The 24,974-nt window shown below is 31.9% G+C and overlaps 1 protein-coding gene across 6 annotated transcripts in view; it reads right to left on the reverse strand.

The window, feature by feature from the left end:
• Positions 1–13,014: 13,014 nt before the first annotated feature.
• The window catches only part of LOC124359515 (tyrosine-protein phosphatase corkscrew), a 145,118-nt gene continuing 133,158 nt past the window's right edge, over positions 13,015–24,974 (reverse strand). For 5 of the 6 annotated variants that reach the window (XM_046812313.1, XM_046812312.1, XM_046812310.1 and 2 more), the window contains 9 exons: positions 21,480–21,656; positions 20,658–20,805; positions 20,428–20,507; positions 19,621–19,767; positions 18,893–19,054; positions 18,546–18,729; positions 17,299–17,450; positions 16,174–16,334; positions 13,015–14,168 (listed from right to left, as the gene is read on the reverse strand). In XM_046812313.1, the coding sequence (XP_046668269.1) occupies positions 14,030–14,168; positions 16,174–16,334; positions 17,299–17,450; positions 18,546–18,729; positions 18,893–19,054; positions 19,621–19,767; positions 20,428–20,507; positions 20,658–20,805; positions 21,480–21,656 (1,350 nt within the window). In that variant the 3' untranslated portion in view covers positions 13,015–14,029. Of the gene's footprint in view, positions 14,169–15,709; positions 15,817–16,173; positions 16,335–17,298; positions 17,451–18,545; positions 18,730–18,892; positions 19,055–19,620; positions 19,768–20,427; positions 20,508–20,657; positions 20,806–21,479; positions 21,657–24,974 lie in introns of all 6 variants that reach the window. The other variant, XR_006922156.1, reaches the window with a different exon arrangement.

Below are 24,974 nucleotides of genomic sequence, written 5' to 3' on the forward strand. Positions count from 1 at the left end.
ATATAGTGCAAGTTATCTAACATAAAAGTAGTCTTAATCTATGGTAATAATGTATTAACTGTAGATAATTCATTTTTAAATTGTTAGTTAGCTTTTTATTTAGTTAATATTGTCTTATTTATTTATATCTTAAGTGTATCAAAATATCTAAGTTGTTTTTTTTTCCTAATGTAACTATATTAAATGTGACTAATTAAGTTAAAGAAAGTTAAGCAAGTATTATACACGGCTCAAAAAACTCTTCCAGGCTATAGAGGGCTCTTTTTATTAAATACTGCTTCAGAAGGACTTTAAATTTATTTAAATGTGGCTCTGATTGAATACTAGAAGGCAGATTATTATACAATTTTGCACCCATGTATAAGGGTTTTTTGCAAATAAAATTGCAAATTATGTTTTTCTAAGCACAACTTGTTTTTGTTTCTTGTTGAATATTGATGATGGTGTCCTAGTTTTAAATGGTTATGAAAAGTTTCTTTTATGCTTAAGACAGTTTCAAAAACGTAAAGACTATACCCAGTTAGTATTCCTAATGTAGAAAAATGCTGTTTAACTGAATTACTATGACCCAATCTTAAAATGATTCTTATGGCCTGTTTTTGAGTCTTTAAAATAGAGTCCATATTTTTATTTGTAGTCCCACCATAAAGGCTTATGCCAAATGAAATTATTGAATGTATGTATGCAAAATAAATGATTTTCAATGTTTTTCAGCTGCATATCAAGGACATTTTTCAAAGGGCATACAAACCAGATGATATTCTTGGCGATATCATTGTTACATGATTTGTCCAACTTAGGTGTTGGTCTATTACCAAACCTAAAAATTTTGAGCTACTGACCTGTGATATGGTTTGGTCATCTAATTTTATTATTGGGTTATATGATTTTCCTTGTTGAGTAGAGAAAGTGATAAAATTAGTTTTATTTGGGTTAATATGAAGATTGTTCTTTTTAAAGTAACTATTCATGGTGGAAATATTTAAACTAGATAGAATTTAAATTTCTTCTTTGGAGCTGGCCGATATTTTTAAATTTGCATCATCTGCATAGAAAACCACTTGACTGTTTCCCTCTAGTTTTGCTACACCTTTAAGGTAACAGATGAAAAGAATTGGACCCAAGATTGAGCCCTGGGGCACACCAAATTTAGTAGTCTTAACTGTTGAATTATGTATACTTTTGAAGTTCTTTTTATTTAAATGTGTAATTTGAACAAATTGTTTCCTATTTAGCAGATAGGATTCAAACCAATTATACGCAAAATGTTTTACTCCCAAATTATGAAGGCGTTTTAGCAGTATTTCATGTGAAATGCTGTCAAATGCCTTGCTAAGATCCAAAAATATCCCAAGAGCTTTTTCTGAATTATCAATGGAATCTATTACTGATTCTATGAATTCCAATGCTGCTGTTTTGACTGACTTGCCTTTTCTGAAGCCATGTTGAAAGAATCCAGCAACTGATGTTTTTCAAGGTAATCAAGTAATTGGTCTGACATGGCGCGTTCATAAATTTTTGAAAATGCTGGCAGTAAGCAATTGGACGATAATTATCCATCTCATTTTTACAGTTTTTTTTTGTGAATTGGTATAATTTTAGCTATTTTTAATTGTTCTGGAAATGTCCCTATAATTAATGAGGAGTTTAATAGGTGCAATAGTGGTTTTAACAGAAATGTCTTAGCTTTTTTAATAATGGCTATTGGTACATCGTCATATCCACAGCTGTATTTGTTTTTCAGACTTGAAATGATTTTATTTAGGGTCTTGTAATCAATTTCCTTGCACCGGAACAGCTTACTATTACTATGGTCTTCCTCAGAGGTGTTTTGAGAGCACAAGCTCTTTTGTAAATTTTCATTTTTTGTAAAATGATTAAGAAAAAGTTCACTTATTTTATCAGGATTAGTGTAAAGCTCTCCTTCATTACTTACTGTAATGTTTTCATTTGTTTTGTTTTTATTTCCAACCTCTCTATTAATAATTTTCCAGGTATCACCTATCACGTTTTTTGAATTTAGAATTTTGTGGTCATAGAATGCTTTTTTGTTTTGTAATTTTTTTTTTTAAATTCAATGTTTTTCTGTTTGATGCTATTCTGTATATTTTTATTTTTTGATAGTCGTGCCAAATTACTTTGAGTGATCAACTCAGCATTATCCAATTTCAGGTCATCTGTAATCAAAGATTTTTGGTTGACATTTTTCCTAACTAATAATTTGGGGAAACAAATATTAAAGTGATATAGGAAAATGTTGTTAAACATTCCAAATTTATTACACACATCAGATGTATATACATCAAGCCATGATTCATTACTCAGAGCTATCAGAAAATTTGAAATATTTTCTTCTGAAAAATGTCTAGAATATTGAAAAATAAATCTGTTTTCTTTTTTTGTTCTCATGGGTACCTATATTGATTACGATTAATTGAGCATCATGATCGGATAGTTGTGTATTAATACCAACTATCTTTATCAATGAAATATCAATGTTAGTAAAAGCATTATCAATAACAGTTGCTGATTGTTCTGTTACATGGGTTGGAAAGTCAACAAGATAATAAAAGCCGTAGGTGATTAGTATATTACATACTTCCCTACTAGTACATGTATTCTTAGTCATATCTATATTAAAATCTCCAATAATCATTATATCTTTATATTTAGAACATAGAGCTTCCATGATTAAATTTAGTTTTTTAACAAAAATACACTCATTTGAAGTAATTGGTGATCTATAAAATCCCAACAACAGCATTTTTCTATTCTTTTCTACATATTCCACCATACAAACTTCAAAAAGTTTGTCTTCCATCTGCTCTGAAACTATTTTAAGATTTACTGACTTAAATTTTAAAAGATTTTTCTTTGTAAGAATCATTACACCTCCTCCTTGGAAGTTTTCTCTAGTGTAATAAGATTTTATATCATAATTTTGAATATTTATGTGGCCTATTAGACTTGAGCTCACTTTATGTTCGGTGAGAACTACTAAGTCTGGATTAAGATTTTCTAGTGTGATTTCCAATGATTCAAGAGCAGAAGGAAGATGTCTAATATTTTGATGCAGTATTTTAAAATTTTTAGTTGAAACTGAGCTAGCATTATTTTTTCTGTACTTATGACTAAAAAAAGAGTTGTTTACAGAGGTTGGCTTCAGCTGTGATTCCCCTGTATCACATGACACACAACTGACCATAGTAATATCACTACACTGGCTGATGGGTTGAACTTGCGTCTCACTGTTGTTTGTTCCTGTTGAGAGAGTTGGTAGCATTTCAGATGATGTCCCGTCAGATGATTTCGCCACAGTTTGTTTCTCAGTCTCATCCTTAGTGCCATTTTGTGAATGTTGGTGGTTTCCCTCGGTTAAGTCCTTGGACAAATGCTGACTCTGACACTGCCTTTGCACATTTTGTGCCACCAGGATTTCCTCTTGAAGTTTTTCGAGGAATACCACATGTGAGAGGCCTTTTCTAAGTTCTCTGGTAGATTTCTGGTCTGTTGAAATTATACAGATTGTAGCTCCTGTGCACAGATGAAATTCAACAATATTTTTGGCAAAATGTTCCAGATCTATTAGGTCACGCACACAGCCTATTGGAGAACATATTAGTGTCTTTAAACCTTTATTTTTGAAGTCTTCCTTCAGTTGCTCAAAAGATTCGTCATAACGGTCCGTGGTAGGTTTCCCAAAATACCTTGGTTTGGTTACCAAACTATAGATCGTCGCACCATTTATCCACTTCTGACAGGTCAAACTGTTATTTACATAATCTGTGGTTTTGGGCCTACCGAACTTTTTTCTAAATACCACCGCCACACCAGCTGTCATGTGCCTAGGATCCTCAAAATCAGCAGAAATTGAATGGGCAAAAGCTGTGGATGAGTTGTTTTTTAAGTGTTCAATAATATCTTCCATGTCTGCATTAATAACATTAATTTCACCTGTTTTCATTACAGTTGAATGGCCCCTTGTCTTGTCGAGTGTGTCAAGTGTTGTCTCAGCTACCATGGACACAGTTTGGAGTGCTGGGTTGACCTCTTTGGTCTTTCTTGCCAACATTTCAACTATCATCTAATGCGGTTTCTATTCTGCTCTGGCCAAATTATGTAACATCCAAAGACGATTGCAAATGATTCATTGGAATTTCATGTCCTGCAATTGATTGAGTTCCTTAAATGGGTGAATCCACCTTTTGTCTAGCTAGTATTCCAATCTTTACCAAATAATAAACAATTCCAACAAAAAACAGCATTCCACTCTGTGTTACCAGACAACCAGTCACATTTTTGTAATAGTTCAATTGAAAATGTCGGGTAAACTTTTCACTTCTTTGCACTAAGTTTGGTAAGTCTGGACTAGGCCTCTCCAAAGTTTTATTACTTCCTCTTTTCTTCAAAAGTTCTAGATGAGAAGAGTACGTTTATAAGGCGTTTAGTAATACACTCCACCTCCATCATCGTGAAGAAACAAGACACATTGGTACTAGTATTTTATTTTAAATTCACAACATGGTAAAATGGTACTATACTGTATATAACTGGTAGTTAGTTGACATACCCAATAAAACTAATAACATTGACACCGACAACATTATGCAACATACGACATGGAAAGATGTGCGTGAGTGGTCTATAACATAATCTAAGCCAGGACAGGGCCGGGTTGGCGGCCAGGTCATGAGCAGGTCGCACGGTAAGCATTCGGACCTTCGACAAAACTCGGATGACACACCTTAGGCAGTAGTCGGGATCACTCGTATGTCTCTGTCAAGAGAAGCTAGCTTCCCTGGACACTTGTTAACACCGGCTACTGCTCCCACTTCCCCCAGCCCCTAACCATGAACTCGATGCGCACGCAGCCTGTCTACCGAACTTCACTTCAGACGCGGAAGAACAATATCAAAGAATTGTGTTTTTAGAGTGCGTCAGGCTTATTCTAGTAGCATTGTTAGCAGTTTTACATACAAAATATTTCAAAAAATTAATTGTATCCACTTAATGAAGCAGAGTGATTCATCCCACTGCACACCACTGCATAGTAGGTAATTTATGAACAATTCAAGATATCCATAATTCAATAACTGTTAGTGACAATAATTACAGAGAAAAAATCCCTTCTAATAATATAAAATAATAATGATTTATTATAAATACATTGCCGATTTTGGCAGAAGAAAACACGATACCACTATTTCATTCTTTGTAAGTGTTTCTTGATACCATAATGACATTCTTTGTAATGTGGAACATTTAGCAGAGAATAATATTTTGTGTTCTGTTTGGATATTCAAATGCAATAATTTAGTATGTACTCACATAGTAGTGGCTTTTATATCTCTGTACTAAAATAAAAAAGACAGTGACATTGAACTTACTGTACTACAATAAAAATCTCAATATAAAAAACGAAAATTATAAGAGTGACACCTATAATACAGCATGCTGCTGTTAATCACCTTATCTGGTAACCTCTATGACAGAACTATGAAAACAATATTGTCTGTTCCAAAGACAGGATTTGAAAAAGTGAAATCAGGCAGAGTGCATTACATGCGAAATGAGCCCTGCACCAGAGTTATTACTAAACATGATGTTCTGCTCCTGAAAACATATGTACAAATAGGCAACACCAATAGTAGTTTGCTAACGAGCCATGCAGTGGTGGTACAAGAAGTGTCAACAATATGGTGTGGAATGAACTGAGATAAGTTGTAACTGTCTAGTAGAGATTTGCATGAACAGTGCATGTTTATAAGCTATACTTGTTAGAAATAGTTTACTTAACACTGGCTTTTTTCGTATAGTAAAAAACATGATCTTCAGCAAAGCAGTTTTCAGCTACAATCAGTAATTGCTTACGTATAAAACCAATACCATAATAATTTTCAGAGTGACGTTTTCTGATAAAATTTATAAGCCAAAAACCACATTTTGCATTCTCAGGTTTTTATGTAAAAAAAAACAAAAACAACACCTTAAAAAGGTTATATTTGGAACAATCTTTTTGAAAATTAGTTGTAATGTTTTATATTACCGCTTTAATTCTTGATGTGTTTTATTTAGTCTAAGCATCAGCTGCCATTATAGCATCTTGTTGTAGAGCTGCTAATCAAAAAGGAAGGAATTGATACCATATGAGCAAATTTGAGCATAGTGATTTGTAGAGTTACTCTGTACATTATTTAAAATCTTCTTAACCCTTCCAACGCGGCTAACGCCTGTAGACGCGGAACTGCCGATGCTATAAACGCAGATAACGTCTACAAACGCAAAAGCTTTACTTTGGAAATGGAAATGGTTAAAACTTCCATAAGAGAGCAGGTCGATGTTCCTTTCGACTGTCGGGACTAGACAAAATGCCTTGTCACCGTTAATGGATGTTGTAACGATATCTACTCGGGTTGAAAGCATTTTTTGTATGGCCTGTGACGCGGCATACGCCTACAGACGCAATCGTTTCATTCAGCTATTTAACTACTTGTGTGTTGGTCGTATGTTGGTTATATTGTTAAACAAAGTGTTTTGAATCAGTCCGTTGTTATTCTAATAGTGTTTAAGTTTGTTTTTACTAACATTTAGTATAATTTTTTGTTATAATGGCTAATCCAGATGATCCAAATGATTACTACGAACAACGTAGTTTGAGCGCATTTTTTTTATATATTACGTGTAGTATTTTTTTTTCAATTATTTGTTTTGTATTTTATACCAGTTTCACAATACAAGTCCAGTTTATTTATTCTAAATAAATAAGGTTTATAAGTACAATATTTGTTTCATTACCCTTGTAGGCTATTGTATAAATAAGTTTGTGTTGAATTTAATATTATTACATTTCAAAATCTTATACTGAACTTATTTATATTTTTATGTACTAATTATACAGAAACTTCAGTTACAATTTACTAATTATAAATAACCTGTATAAATGTAATGTAATCTGTCAAATAGTGTTTCTATGTACATTATCCTGCCATGCAGTTTATCCAAAATTTCAAATGTTTTCGTGCGTATAAAATTCTCAAAAATATGTAATATTACATGTTTTTTTTATATTTTTTCTTATAAAGGTAATACCAAGGAATAAGAAACAAAAATTAGCATTGGGAAATTTAAAAAAAAAATATTTTTTTATGTTTTAGCATTTGACAGTAATTTAAATTAGCGCTTTAAGGGTTAATAGCCCATAAATCATGCAGAGCTACCAAAATTTAATGAATGTGTATAAAAACCTATTTCAAAAGACAATATTATATTAACCATCCTAAGATTCGAAACCGTTTTAGTAAACACTAAAGAAACTTAGTCTAGTATACTCTGTTTAGAAGCAGAGAATAAGATTTTTAACTAGCAGTACTTGCAAATGAACTCAAATTATTGAAAAGGTATTGAAACACTAACATAAAATGCACAGAATTCAAAATTCACAAATTAACAAACTACATCAGTGTAATCAACTGTTTACTGTAACAAAAGTGTCATACAACTTTACAATTAAAATCTATTTTTTGTCTTTTGATCATATATTAAGGTTGAAACAGATTGGGAGAAGCTTGATAACTAGATTGACAAGTTAGAGTAATAACTGCATACTACAACAAAGCCATATTGATGTTATATAGCTGATGATGCACAATGTCACTGGAATAACGATGTTCAACAGGAAGAGTACATCGTAAGGAAATCAGTGATGTCCCCAGAGTGGCATGTAATGGAATACATGTACAATGATGCATATTTAGCACAATCAGAATTGAACATGTTAGTTGTTTTCATGTTGGAAAAAAAAACACTAGATATAAGGGATTGATAGTTTATCAGCTCAAAGCCATATCCTTCCAGGACAGCCTGAACATGAGTCTGATGGTCTGAAGTGGTGTTTTGCCCAGTGAAATTAGGGTTTGATTCTAACAGAAAACATCTTTTGGGATGTGTTTACCATTTCCTGAAAATTCTCAGTTTCCTATTTTAGGAAGATTTTCAATCTTGCATAAACCTCGGAAAAGAGGCAGACTCATAAGATTGTAGAAACGCCAACATTTTTTCCATTTGCTCAGAAAAGTCCTATATGATTCTATAAATAATTAAATTCATATGGTTAAACTATATAAGGTTATTCTAAAAAATAATTCATTTAGAGGAAAGTTAAAATTTTTGGAACATTTTGGTATTTTCATCAGTGTGGTATTATTATTAGCTTTGATGCATTTTATGGCAAAATAAAAGTTGTAGAGTGTTTCAAAGTGGATCTAATGCATATGCTAGAAGTTATTATACCGGGTGTCTTAAGAGTCCCCTCTCCCCCTATTAACTTTCTTAAGAATAGAGATAGAGTGATTAACTTTGGGGGATGTTTATATGACCAACTGAGGAGTTTTTTTTATGTATGAAAATTATTGACTCCACCCCAATATGGGGTATGTCCCTCACCCGCACCCGGTGTTTTTAACATTCTCTGTATATTTTTCTCCGAGAGAGATATATTTTACAAGTTTAGAAACAATTAAAGCGGTTTGCTATGAATAAGTTTAAAAGTACAAAATACATTCTATTGTTAGCTCTGCATTCACTATTCTCACATAAGATACGTAGTAATGTTTTGGAAAAATAAGCTTCAGAAATCATCTGATAGATAAGGTATACTACTCTGTGGCAGAATTTTTCAATATTTAAACTAAATCAGTGCTCTTTAGTAATTTAAATTGGATGATTCCTATTTTAATTGTATGGTTATGAATTTACAATTACGTAATTATCAAGACTTGTCATATGTTTACTTGAGGCGGACTTAGAATAATGTAAATTAGTTTGACAAATAAAAAATAAATCACACTGTGTATCCACAAGATAGTGTTTAGATTTCATCATATTTGCACTTACACCAGCCCACAGGCAAGTCTAGGTCTAGGTCAGTGAGTTCAGACTCAATCTTTCTCAGTTCTAGTCTAAATTTTAGACCAAGAATTATCCCTCTCATTTAGGCCAAGTTTATCTTTAGACCACACTTTCAGTTGAACCCAGACTTGTAAACCCAATTTTTACACTGGAGCTTAAAAATAGGTTTTTAAATTGGTTCTAAGATGCCTGAGCACGTAAACCGGCCCTTAACATGTTCATAATGTTTTATAAAATTATTACTATACAATCATGAATTTAAAAAATATTTTATTTTTCCATGGAAACAATTTTTGGGGTGGATTTTGTATACAATAGTTCTTCCAGCTTGGTCGTAAGAATAGGTAGATATTAAGAAAACTGAAATATTATTAATATATTCTAAGATTTACATATACTCAGTATCTCAAAAACCGTTCCCAGATACAAAAGAACTGCTTATTCTGTCTTGCAATTATCTGTAATGCATTATTGTTAATTACAAAATGTTTTGTAATTGTTACAAACATTGCAGAACACTTTTTGTTTTTTTTTCTCTAGGTTGTAAATAACAAAATAGTGAATTTTTTTTAAAAGTGTGAATGGCTGCTATAATGGAACATACTTGAATGCTGGCCCACATAAGGCGAAAAGGATTGCTAATGACAATATGATTACAAATGCAAAGAATAAATGTAAAACAGCATGGAGAGTTGTAAAAAATGAATCTGGTAATCTGAATGGGCCTAGTAATAATATTGTACCTGTAACACCTGATGTCTTCAATAAGTTTTTTGTCAACCCTAGTTGTAATAGTGTAAATACAATAATTGTTAATGACGATGCCAGCAACATATCATATTTTGATCTCTTAGAGAACTATCCTCGCCCTGTTAATGTTATTGAACATGATTTCAAATGGAATATAATTGACTGTGATACTGTAATTTCTGTTGTTTCCAAAATGAGCTGTTCACGTAGTGAAGACTTATATGGAATGTCCAACTTTGTTTTAAAAAATATTATAGATGTAATAATTGTACCTCTTACTTATATAATTAATTGTATGTTAGTTTAGGGTCAGTTTCCTAGCTGTTTAAAATTTTATAAGGTTACCCCTATATTTAAGAAAGGAGACAAGAATTTACCAGAGAACTACCGTCCTATTACTATACTCCCGATAATTAGTAAAATAATAGAATCCTGTTTAATAAGGCAACTTTTTCAGTATTTTACATCAAACAATTTGATCTATCCTTATCAATGTGGCTTTAGACCAAATCACTCCACTGTAATGGGTGTTGAAGCAATTATTGAGGTTGTATTGAATTGTTTTGAAAATAAGCTGGTGGCTGGAACTACACTGATCGATTTGAGCAAGGCTTTTGACACTGTTAATCACTCTATTTTATGTAAAAAACTTGAATTTTATGGAATAAGGAATTTGGAATTACAATTAATTGAAAGTTATCTAAAAGACAGAGAACAAAAGGTTTATGTTAATAACCGTTCCTCAGAATTCTTAAGTGTAGTTTCAGGGGTACCGCAAGGCTCTGTTTTGGGACCCTTTTTATTTTTAGTATTTATTGATGATTTTAGTATGAATGTACCATGTTTTTCAATGTTATATGCAGATGATACAACCTTGTTATGTTATAATACCGATCCTATTAATGTTAAAACCCAGCTTACAGATTCTCTAGAACAAGCCAAAATCTGGTTCTCTGTAAATAACCTAATGATTAATGAAACTAAGACTGAACATATACTATTCTCACTAAAACATAATATGGACATTTTGTATGATCCTTATTTTTATCCTGTCAAGCTGTTGGGTATTTATCTTGACACTAAACTGAGCTGGGATGCACATGTTAACTATCTTTGCAAAAAACTATCTAGAGTAACTTGTCTCTTAAGAAAGTTAAGATCATGTGTCAGCTTGGAAACTTTGTTAATGGTCTACTTTGGTCTGTTTCATTCGCAACTCAACTATGGTGTAAGACTCTGGGGTAACTCAAGTGCAGCCAAAAAAGCTTTTGTTTGGCAAAAAAAGGTAATAAGAGCTATCACTGGTTTATCAGCTTCTGACTCTTGTAGAGCAACTTTTCCTGGTCTCAACATCATGACATTGAGTTGCATGTATATATACAGTAATCTGCTACATGTTAAAGAACATTTTGGTATGTTTAATAACCACAGTTTTTATCATAATTATGAGACCAGACAATGCCTTAATTTAGTGACCCCAAATGTTAGGTTGGACAAGACTCATAAAAGTTTTAAATTTCAACAGTAGATACATATTGTTTAACAAGTTACCATTAGCAGTAAGGCAATTAATTACCTTGTAATAAATACAAAAGTGTGATACGTAGTTGGTTAAGAAGAAAATGCTTTTATACCACTGAAGAATATTTTAACTGTGATTTTAATGATCTAAGAATTTGAGTGTTGTTATAATTTTTAATATACAATTTATGGTTGTAACATTATGACTTAGCTGTATTAACTTGACGAAGCTTATTGTAATTTGTGTTACTTAATAGCCAATAAAGAATCTGAATCTGAATCATACTTAGTCAAGGTATTTATATTATCAATTTTTGTACCAAGTTTGAACTTATTTCACAATCCTATATATCCAGTCCTCGGTAATGTAAACTCTACAGGATATAGGTGTAATCAATATCTTTAAAATAATGTTGAGATTAAAAAATGTTAATTGCAAAATGTTCATTAAATGTTTTAAGCATTCCAGAAAACTTGTTTTTTTATTTATGCTGATAAATAAGGCAGTTTTGACTGGCCACCATACTGAAACGAAATAGCGCACCAAGCTGCTAATGAACTTAATATTAATAAAATCAGTTTTTATACCAAATTAAACAACTTTGGAACATATATCGTTTTCACATCATGTGATATAGCATTGATATATATATATATATATATATATATATATATATATATATATATATATATATATATAAACATTGAACAGGGGAGGGGCTGATATCTTGAATAAATTCATTGGCAAACTTGATACATTTCGGGCAATATGGTGACAATTCAAATTTTGAAAAAGATTCCATACAATCTACAATTTTTGGTATCTTGAATGGTTTTTGAGAATGGTTTTTGAGATATTGATTTAATGTAAATTCTATAAGAAATAGATTATTAATATTTAAGTTATCACAAAATCTAAATAATTCTTCTGACTGAGCCAGAAGGACTATTTTAACTTATAAATAACTGACTTCAAGTGCAATATTTTATCTTGTGCATTACCGTATAGCTGTACCATTTCAAAATGTTACTCCATTAGCAAAACATTAGAATATCTACATATTTTTTAAAAATATTGACAGCTATGAAAAATACATTTGTATTTCTTTACAAGTAATGCACTGCTTTATTTTTTATTGAATAAAATTTTGATGCAACTTGAGAAAATATAGGCAACATACTGTAATTGTACTATAATATAATCTTGAATATTTCTACATAGGTATTTTCAAAACGGCTATTTATACCACATTTTATAAATTGGTAACATAAAACAAACATATAAAGCAGTATGAATTAATGTATAAAACTATCAAATGAAAAGAAAAATGCACGAGCAGTCGAGTGCCTGCTGGCGAGTACACAGTATATGAAAGTTATTCAGAAGTATAAGAAAAATATTGTTATATTTAGGTGTAGTGGTTCATAAATAATACACAAATTTAATATATTATTGAAAAATGTTTGATATGTATGCGTTAATTTTCTATAAACTGTCAGATGGATTGGATGTTTATCTTTTAGGCAAACAACACAACTGTTCAATGGACATGGTCTTCAGAGTTACTAGTTAATGTTTCCCACATTCTCAGATACAATAAAAAGAGATTCTCAATCAAGAATCATTTCAAAAAATTTATCTGAGCCGTTTTCTTTGGAGTTGGAGTTGAACATTCTCAACTTTTTTTGCCAGCACAATTAAAATACAAGAGTAAAAGGTAAGACTAACCGTAGAGTAACCTTTTAGGTTATAGTAACTTTTTCTATAACAATAATTTAAAATTAAATTATTTGCCAAAACTGAAGGACAATATAGGTAAGCTAAATAATATGTAATACAATTATCAATGTGTTTAATCATTACAATAATGTAACTTAAAATACACTTTCTTAATAAAAAATGTGCAATAAAATTAATATAATTTCATTTTGCAACAAATATTAACAATACTGACCGAAGTGAACATAATGTACTTCCAAATTATGACATCGTGATGACTAAATAAATAATATATGACTTCGATGAACATCAAAAACTTAAACCTACTCTCAATATTTAAAGAATAGTTGTCTTTGTATTAAATACTTTTTCTCTCATCCATGAAAATTTTCCCAATATTTCATTTGAATTTTAAATTACACTTAACCCCAGTGAAATTATTATATAATAAAATCATAACAATGTGCTGGCTTTCATAAAGCATTACAATATAAGATTAACATGGCTACACGTAAAGATATAAATAATAAAATAGGTTTCGCTTAATATTTTTAATTGGTAAACATGATAGTGCAAATGTTTTAATGCTTAACACCAAAAACAATGGGTTTTGGTACTGATTATAAAGCTCAACAAATTAAGATTAAATTATTATTGAAACATTTTTTAATTGTTTCAGTGCATAAAAAAGCTTTAACATATTTACAACTCTTTACATCCTCACAGCTCTTTTGATTTATAACGAGCAAAAATATATATATATGTATATATATTAGCATTTCTTTACATAGCATATTATGTAATCTTATACAGAATACAAATAATAGCTTATTCAATAACAAGATTACTAACAGCACAACAAATAACAATGGTCACATTCTTTGAAAACCACAAATAATAGTTCTGATAAGTATTAATTATTAACATTGAAAATGACATTCCATGACTAAATGTAAGCTATTTTAAGATTTATCACATATGAGTAATTTTAACAAAGAAAATCACAAGGCATTGTCATCTGTAAAATTTATTTCTAGTGGAACTGAAAATTGTTATTATTATTGTTCCAATATCGTTATATGACAAGTTCTGTTTGTACGATGGACACTAAAGTGCGGGGCTCAGTGAGGGTCACGTTTTCCTTGGTGGGGGAGGTGGTGGAGGCGCCAGGCTAGGTGGGGGAGGCCCAATGTAGCTGGTGGCCGACAACTTCCTCTCCATCAGTGGGATGTTCTCGTAGATTTGTTTTGGAATTTCTTCTTCTGGGGGTCTGGAACATAACGAAAATTTGTTAGGAAATAATGAAAACAAAATGTTTTAGCTAAGTAAATCACACTAATGTCCTTAAAAAGTAAGGCTGGATTTATTGTCTTTCGTTATCTTTCATACTAATCCTTCAAACCACCCTTCCCCATACTGTAGGGTATATAGTTTACTTGTAATGTTTAAGATTCTAAATTTATTAATTTGAGACAAATCAATTTAGAGATGAATAAAAGGTATCCAGAATTAGGATGCAGTATATGTATTTTACGTGTATTCATCAAATTACATGATGTCTTCATTTCATATTCTATAGAAGTGGATAGAGACTACAAATTAAAGCTAAAGGTTTTCCAAATTTAATTTGTGAGACATATTTTTTCATACTAGTAACCAATTATGAGTTATAACTTTCCAAAACTGATTAACCTTGACACTTAAATTTCATAAAAATTTTCGAAGATATGTTTTTTATACATAAAATTTAGAAAAACCTTGATTTTTCATTTGAAGGAACTACAACTCATACTGTGTAAAAATAAAGCCAACTGAATAAAAATAAGCTACTAGGCATTGAAAAGAGCTTTTTGAGTAGCTGTTTAAAACATTGGATTGTGGTGGCTGCACATCACTACAGCTCCAATTGTCCTGAAGTCTGTACATGACTCATGTTGCAATGAAGGTGTTAAACTTCTATTTTATAACTTACTTCACACCTTACATTCACAATTAATTACACCCTCCCACTCATGTTATACAGATTACATTATTTCAAAATATTATCGTGCACATTAAAATTTGCAGCCCTGGGCAACTGCATATGTAGCTGCAGTAAATAGGCAAACAAGTAAATCCAGCCTTACTCATAAGGTTAAAATAAAACATTGAAACATCAAGCATCAAGAAATGGATGAGCAAGGGTCCTGTAAAATATTAGAACAATAGCTAATCAGGAAATATCTACTTTTGATTAAATTTAAATTACATTTCTTAGTATAATATTCCTGCAAGAAGTGACTGTCTTCGGTCACATTCTGAATAATAACTTAATTTGTAAAGAATTATTTTTATTAAAGTCAACTTACATAAAGGTAAAAATGCAACAAATGTGTGCTCTTGATTAGGAACATTTGTTAAGCTTATTTTATTTTGGTTTATGTGAATGCAGTAAAAATCTGCAAGATCTGTAGGAATGTACAAAAGAAGGAATAGAGACTACATGCTTTAGAATTTTTCTGGTGATTTATATTGCAATATTTTTATAAGTTTTTACATTACTTAAAAAAACAAGTTAATTAACCTTTAATGTCAAATGTGAGCATTACAAAATAAATTAATAATTTATGTCTGCTTGGGGTTGAATTGTGATGAAATATATATATATTTTTAAATCTGCTATAAAAAGTAGTATAAAAATCAATTTATAAAAAAATGAAATAGGTATTTCTATTTTCAATATTGTTGCATAAAACACAGTTTGAACACTTTCAACCAATTAAAAAATTAAACAAGCAATGTAAAGTACATGTTTCGGTCAGATATACTTACTTTTTCATGAATGAGAAAATAAAGGACTCTGGATGGCAGTGTGAAGCGTAGGATACAAAAACAATGATCAGACTTCTAACAGAAACTCCAAGAATATTGAACCTTTCCTGCACAACAAATACAGTCTAGTACCTGGAAAATTACAAGTGACAGATTGTGTACAGTGCATGTGCGAGAAACAGTCCTTACTGTCACAACTTAGTGGAAAAAGTACTGCATTTCATATTTGAAGTATCTGTTAAGCAGTTTGTACTCTTGATACCAATGGAACAGTTTCGTTTGACTTATAAAGCACAAAAGTACAAGAATTGAGGAACAAATTTTTTTTACTTCCTTCCATTTATCATTTAAGAATTTACTACACACTCAATAAACAGTACAACAAAATGTAAATACCAATATTTGTGACTGACAGTAAGAAGAGTCACCCACTTCACGTGGAAGTGCCATGAAGAGGTGTATACCTTGGCAAGTGGATGTCAGACGATGCTCGACTGGGTGTGCGGCAGCTGACAGGTGTGGATGTGAGCGACGTTGTGGAGCGAGACAGAGTCATTGTCGGTGACGTGCTCACTTCGTTACTGTACCGAATGTTGGTGTACTCTCTGCCCAGCTGCAAGCTTTTCTGTACAAACATCTTCAGTTATAACAGATATAAGTCATTTTGTACCTTTATATGTTACTGAATACAAAGTAATATTTTATCTATTTAAAAAACTACCTAAATAAATAAATTTTGCCATCTACTGTACAAGACCAATGGTACTGACAAAAATCCTGGTCACAGGCAGGATTAGCATCAGCGCTATCTCTAACTCATATCCAATGTCGAACGTTTTAGACCGCTCGGCCATTGGCAATCCTATTGGCTCTGTGTACTCATCAGCATTGCAGAAAAAAGTGAAAAACCTATTAAATCAACACTTTAAAGCAATTTGACATATTTACTTATAAAACATTCTCAGTGTACCTTGGAATTGATCAATATATTTCATCTTTTACAATGCATTTAATTTGATATAATATACCAAAATATAATTACGCCAATTAACAATGAAGATTTAAAACTGTTATGAACTATGTTGCCACTTTTTCACTGTAACATTAATATACACAACTCAAGGAATCAAATGTAAGCCGACAAACTGTTGCAGAATTACTGAATGCTCTGACTTGATCATCGTGATGATGTTTAGTGTTTATATCAATATATAAACTAAAATATTTATAAGTGGAAGACTATAATGTCACTATCCAATATAGTGTAATTGATTGATAGATTTGATTTTCTTAATTTTCTGAGGCATTTTCATTTAGAAGATATTTGTAGCATTTACAGTTTAGGTGGCGATGCAGTACATTATAGTTAGTACAGATAATGTGAGACATCCTGCTAAATTTAAAATAGCAAGTAATTGGAAACCTAAAGTATAGCAGAAAACAGTTTAAAATAAAAATGAAACATGTTTAGTCACAACTATTTCTAATAATTAATAAAAAAGTAGATGAGGATAAAAACTATCCAATCTCTAATTTACTACCTTGTTTGAACTATTGAATTATAAATAAGTAGACTATGTAATTCTCACTTGTTCTGCCTGCATCCTCTGTGAGACAGTCTGTATGTAATGTTGCACGGCCAGATACACAAACTTGTACTGAGCCTCTGTCTGCACCATTCCAGACCTCTGTGAGCGCACCATCTGTATCGTCCGCTGGATATCGATCTCACAGTCCAGACCTGCAGAAGACAGTGACACTTGCTTTCTCTTTCATAATCGCTTACAGATTTAGGTTGAAATGAATAAAAGAACTAGGGTAGATTAGATACAAGTGAGTGACTCACTATCTGCTGTGACTTACTCATTGCCAAGCTATGTTGCATAGAAGTACTAAGTAAGTTCTAATCAGCTAAGAGAAACATACTGTGATTAAAGTCTAGTTGGTCCTTCTTTTGCTAACGAACCTTCTATTGGAACAATCAAATACAATTTTGGGTTTTATTAAGCAAAGATTTTACTAGTAGTTAACAGAAAGACGAGGAAAGAAATAGTTTTAAATCATGTTTTGTAACTGCCAATAAGGGTTTAATAATACAATAATTTAATTTGATATTAGTAATAATATTAATAAGAATAAGCAAATACGGGTTTAAAATGTTTTAAACTCGCATCATGCACTTATTTAAGAGATACAATGGTATTAAACTCAGTCTTCCAACACATTCCAAAATAAAATAAAATAAAATATTTTTTCTTTCTGTTCTGGATAATATTTGAATAATACCTACAATTCTACATTTTGGTATTATTCAAACCTCTATCTCATGTTTCTCACAATAGGAAAGACTTTATTTGTCTGAAAAATTGCTAAAACAAAAAGTATTTACATTAGTAATCCTTTTGATACCAGTCACTTTTGAAAAAGTTTTCTACCTAAATCTCGGTTTGGTGCAAAGGTATTTGCTAAGAATTCTAGAACTATCTTGCCCTTTACACACATTTTTGAAGTTTTTTACTTACTTTTAAACTGATTTTAAAGATTTCATTTCATTTTATTCAGCATGAAATATTTTAAATAATACTCAAATTAGTGTAGAAATTTTTATTGCACTATATTAACTCATAGCATATTTAAAGATTGTTTTCAAAAATCTTTTCCTTTGCCTGTATAAAATATTATATTATTGTCCTATTTTATTATTATTAAAACTTTTTTTTACTTAAATATACATCGTCATGCTTAACATGACGGCAAAAAGAGCTGTCTACCAGCTTCTAATATTTGGAAAAATCTAAATATTTTTGATATTGAAAGTGTGAATACGACTGCTGACCTTGTCGCTTGATCTGGTCGAGGATCATATCAATGACGATGAAGGTACCAGTTCTGCCTATCCCGGCACTGCAGTGTACCAAGACTGGACCGGCACCGATGATGCTTTCCTGACGTGCATTCACATCATGCAGAAAGTTCAGCACACAGCCTGGGTCTGCTGGTACTCCATGGTCTGGCCACGCCTGTCAACACACAACGTCTAGATAACCCACAGTTAGATTGAATTTATTACAGATTTATGTCCAAAAAAGGCAGCAAAACTGTGGATATATTTTAAATTTATGTGAAATACACTAAAAACATTTTTCTTATTTAATAGAGTGTGGACCGTGATATATCCATTACCTGGAAGTGGTAGTGGTAGACTATCCTGTCCTCGTCCTTGTAGGAGACTAGGAACTCTCGTAGGGTATAGTCGGTAGTAGATGCCTGTGACATGTTCTTCACTGTGACTTTGTCAAACTCTTTCGTCTCTCCTTCCTCTGGCCAGTACCTCGCACATTTGTTCTGAAATGTAAAATATAACATGGTTATAAACAAAAACAATACTAAGAATAGAATCCTTTCAGCCTGCTACTGACATTAACTAAAGTAGAAATATTATGAACATATAGTCACTTCTAAATAGTGTACAGAAACTTCTAAATCATCTCCAACCACCAAATACCAGTTAATTCGGTCAGTCCTTGTAATCTATGTTGTAGCAATAGCATAAAATGCAAAACACAAGAAGATTTGCTATGATCCTAACATATCAAATTTCTTTCCACATCCAATTCAACAGATAGTGCAAAAATTTAAAATCTTGTATAGAGTGTTTAAAATTAAGATGGCAAATTGATATTAAATTTGCTACGTACTTATCAAATGTTATTCTTAAATATTTTTGTATGCCTGATTAAAAATAAAGTATTATCCTACAAATGAAACTCTATTGTAGTTAAATTGCACTGAAAATAGTAACTTGAATAGAGTTACAATAGGTGGTGTGACTTTTATGTTCCAGTTGGCTATGATTTCCTTTTATAATAGGAAAAGATATTTTGTTAGTTATCCTCGATAGAATCACTGACCTTGCCCCTCTCCATCTCTTTGGTGGTCATCACAATGACTCTAGTGTTCTCCTGTACAACCATGAGCCAGAAGTGAGAGGCTGTAGTAGGCAGACATCCCTGTGTTGCTAGATATGTACGTACAGGCCAGTCTCCATCCTCTTCCGTCTAAATTCAACATTGAACATACTTTTAAAATAAAATCAATATTTTGAACATCAGTTTAATAGGAAAAACATTTTAACAACACCCCATTGTTATTAATTCACAGATTTAGAACTAAATTCACATTTGAATGATTTAGTTTTTCTTCCTACTCTTAATATTATTATAATAATCTCATTTGTGAGCAACACCAACTGAAAAGATCTATTTGATATAGGTAATTATAACAACAATTTATTTTAATATTTCTAGAAATATAATAGAATACTTAATCAAAGTGTTAAATACTGTATAACTACAGATTTAAGAGCTGTTAGGGTGTGTTACTTTTGAGTAACAATTTCAAAAGTCTTTTAATGTTTAATAAATTTTAAGTAATTTATAATATACGAATATTAATACATGTCTGAGCAATCTTTGCCCTATTTGATGAATTAATCTTTTTCACTTTATGACTCAGCAATCATGTTGATAAACTATTTCAATTGTCTGTAATACAGATAAATTAGAAATTTTCAAGGAATAACAAATTTAATCTTCACAAATCAAGACTGAATTCAAACTATTTCAAAAAGATCTCAGTAAAACCATATTGAATCCTTACACAGACTAATACAATGTTGTCAAAAAAGATTTAACTTCTAAAATAGTAAAGTTTCATACCTTGATGTAATTTGCATTGATATACTCTGAGCCAGGCACACTGGGATCAACATCTTTTAATTTTACCCTTGTGTGATCAACTGTAACAAATAAATTGTGTTGTAATTTACAAAATACCATTAAATTGTATCTCAAACAGTTATGTCTGTTAAAATTACATTACTGTAGTACATTAAGGTTTTTATGTAAATAATAAATTACAAAAAGGTAGACAGTAATTATTTACTTACAGGGCAAAATATTCTTGTATCTGTTCTTATTTCTGTTCTCTGGTTTTTGTCCCTCTTTCCGGGATAGAAGATGCTTACATTCCTGCTGCTGCAAAGACTCAAACTCTTCCCAGAATCCTGCTTTTCCAGTTAATTGTGCATTTTCTTTCTAAAAAGATAAAAAGGATATTATTTATAAACCACCATTATATTGTATGAGTTGATTATGGTACATTATAAAAAGTTGATTTATTTCTTAAAATATTAATATGTTAAAGAGAAGAGAAAAGTTTTTTTCTAACATCGAACATCCAATATATTTTTGAATTTTTTCAATCATGTACGAGAAATGCCTATTTTATGAGCCTGAATACAACATTTTTTAAACCTTACATTACAGACACAAATGTACATTATTAAACTTGTAACAAAAACTGTTCTTTAAAAAAAACATAACACAACTTTATCTGCTTTCATAAAAAAAATAAACATGTTTTCATATTATTATTACAAATATGCAGTTAAATTAAGTTATCAGTGAGTTTAGAAGAAGAAATAAAACATAACTCTATTTTCTATGGCTATTTAAATTTGATTTCCAATTTCTACTTAAGCTGGACTCGTGATAAACATTTCTGAATAAATTGTTCACTAAATCCAGAAAATTATTTTATGAAACAAAATCAATGTTAAAACCATTAGACTGGTTGTTTCAAATGTGGGTTAATAAAATCTTTAAGATCAAGCTTAATAATTCTAAATTGTTATACATTTTAAAAGTAGTACTATTTTTTCCTAGTATACTTTTGAAAATGTATTTGTTAAAATAAATGGTAAGCCAACCTGCAGTTCTTTGACGCGATGGTCAATGCCGCTGGCGTTGATGCGTGTTGCATTAAAGGGTTGCTTGAGGTGCACAACAGTACCACTCGTTTCCACCATTGGATTGCGTTTGTAATGCTCTATCAATTCCGACAAGCTGTCAAATTTCTCACCACCTCCTACATCATATGTGTTGTCCTGCAAAAAGGTTAAGGAGACTGTAAGTTGTCATCATAGAAATAACTTGATGTTGGTGTTATTCAATACACACACTTCAATACAGTGACATATTATTGGGCCTTTAAATAATAACATTAACTATACTGAGTTTACCGCTTTAATCTAAAGTTTCTGCAACAATAAACAATAAAAGCTTATTACTATTCTCTCAAACTTTTACAGGCTGTCTTAGTGGAAATTTTCATTCAAGGAGACACCAATGATGCAGAGGACGAGTTTTTACTCACCCAAGAAAAGGATTATGAGTCACATGCTGTCACTCAACCCACTCCTCTGTATTGATAGTGACACAGCTCTCAGAAAGATGATATCATTCAGACTCCAGGTCATAATAATGATTACTGAGAAGCCAATAGAATTACTAAGTTGTCTAAAATAAGGAATGATTGTTTGAATTTCTAAAATATACCCAGGCAAACTGATGTGGTTTTATTACCATCAATTAACATTAAAAATAGAAATTCCTAACACTTCTGAGCTTTTAAAATTTGCTGGTAAAGAACACAAGAATAATACATTTTTTTAAATTGACACTTAAACAGTTAAAATTGAAAAGAAGTGAAATATCACTGCTGTCCAAAGCATAAGTGCTATAAATAATTTCATGTTTCAGTGAAGAACAGAAGAGTAATACTCCTATAAACGTGTGACGAGGTTTGGTTTGATGACCGTTCAGGCTCCACCATGACAATCAGAGACCTTGAGAGCAGTGAAGCATGTCACTTGCAACACAGTCTATGTTAATGTGGCCTGAAAGCTACGCCAAGGCTCAATTAACACATTATCACTATTCCACCTGCAAATTACACCTTCACCCATACTGCCCAGCTGACACATTTTATTATATTTATTGTGTCAATTTTTTAATTTCAAATTATAAGATATCGAATTAGAACATATTGAACAGTCGTATATGAAATTTTACATATATTTCTAAATCATATTTAAGAAATATTTCTTCAAGTATGTAAACAGTCGTATATGAAATTTTACATATATTTCTAAATCATATTTAAGAAATATTTCTTCAAGTATGTAAACAATCTTTAAAGGTGCTAAAAATCTAATTTTAAACTTAATTTAGTTACACAACACCACTTGAGCAAAGATAAATTTGAGTGATTTTTTTCGTAAAAATTTATATAAAACATAATAATTTTTGCTGACTGAAACATAAATGTTGGTATAAAAGTTACAAAATAGAGAAATTTACTTGATTAAATACTAGAGTTATTGTAGGTTTTCCATGTTCTGAAATAAAAAATTATCAAGGAAAATATACAATTAAATTAATTTTTTTGGAAAGCCCAAAATCTTTATATGGACTCAAGGCTCCTAAATCCTCAGTGTCATTCGTGTTAGTTTATATATTTTTAGTCTCAAACAAGCAACATTTTACATTACTATTAGTACAAGATACAGTATTTTTTTTGGAACAGGTAATATAATCAATCTTAAAACTCAAATAATACATCAAGATTTTATCCAGTAATAAATAGATTGTACCTTGTCTGTTTTAAAAGGCTAGGTCCATTATTAAGTCTAAACAAGTTACATAAAGGTGGCCAATTTTGAAACAATAAGGAAGTAAGCTCAATAAAATGGAGCAATAAAATACCTAGAGGACTATAGAGGACAGGAAAAGAGGTGCAAGGTCACTATGGTTTGACAAGCAGGAAATCATTAAAAGCCAAAAGCTAGAACCAGAAAGTTCAAACTAGTTTGTTGGGTGTTCATCTGGTTTAAACAGATAACATTTAAAATATGTAAAAGATTTAACTGTATGCAAATAGTATTATCCTATTTACTTTCACTACATTTTATTATTTAAAATTAAATTTCAAAAAACTATAAAAGGTTCTCTATAATTACAGAAACTAAGCAGCTCAATGAATGGCCTAAGGAAAAAATAGGCACGCTATGACAAGCCTTCTACACTACACTATATGCCAGTAATGCCCAGCTAACCTAATTATACAAAGTACATACTACTAAAGGCCACTACCACTAGGTGACACTCAGTGGAATGGAAGACTCAGTTGTAGGCTACACTACAAGGCACTCAATTACAAGCCCCCCTGCACTGCACTGCACTATCCCAGTAATAACCAGCTAACCTAATTACAAAATACATACCACTAAAGGCCTAGCTAGGTGACACTCAGTGGAATGGAAGACTCAGTTGTAGGCTACACTACAAGGCACTCAATTACAAGCCCCCCTGCACTGCACTATCCCGGTAATACCCAGCTAACCTAATTACAAAGTACATACCACTAAAGGCCTAGCTAGGTGACAGTGGAAATGGAAGACTAAGTTGTAGGCTGCTCCACAAGGCACTCAATGACAAGCCCCCCTGCACTGCACAATCCCGGTAATACCCAGCTAACCTAATTACAAAAATACATACCACTAAAGGTCTAGCTAGGTGACACTCAGTGGAATGGAAGACTCAGTTGTAGGCTACACTACAAGGCACTCAATTACAAGCCCCCCTGCACTGCACTATCCCGGTAATACCCAGCTAACCTAATTACAAAGTACATACCACTAAAGGCCTAGCTAGGTGACAGTGGAATGGAAGACTAAGTTGTAGGCTGCTCCACAAGGCACTCAATGACAAGCCCCCCTGCACTGCACTATCCCGGTAATACCCAGCTAACCTAATTACAAAATACATACCACTAAAGGTCTAGCTAGGTGACACTCAGTGGAATGGAAGACTCAGTTGTAGGCTACACTACAAGGCACTCAATTACAAGCCCCCCTGCACTGCACTATCCCGGTAATACCCAGCTAACCTAATTACAAAGTACATACCACTAAAGGCCTAGCTAGGTGACAGTGGAATGGAAGACTAAGTTGTAGGCTGCTCCACAAGGCACTCAATTACAAGCCCCCCTGCACTGCACTATCCCGGTAATACCCAGCTAACCTAATTACAAAGTACATACCACTAAAGGCCTAGCTAGGTGACAGTGGAATGGAAGACTCAGTTGTAGGCTACACTACAAGGCACTCAATTACAAGCCCCCCTGCACTGCACTATCCCGGTAATACCCAGCTAACCTAATTACAAAGTACATACCACTAAAGGCCTAGCTAGGTGACAGTGGAATGGAAGACTAAGTTGTAGGCTGCTCCACAAGGCACTCAATGACAAGCCCCCCTGCACTGCACTATCCCGGTAATACCCAGCTAACCTAATTACAAAGTACATACCACTAAAGGCCTAGCTAGGTGACAATGGAATGGAAGACTAAGTTGTAGGCTGCT

Source organism: Homalodisca vitripennis, chromosome 4 (assembly GCF_021130785.1).
Source record: "Homalodisca vitripennis isolate AUS2020 chromosome 4, UT_GWSS_2.1, whole genome shotgun sequence".
NCBI classification, from domain to species: Eukaryota; Metazoa; Arthropoda; class Insecta; order Hemiptera; family Cicadellidae; genus Homalodisca; species Homalodisca vitripennis.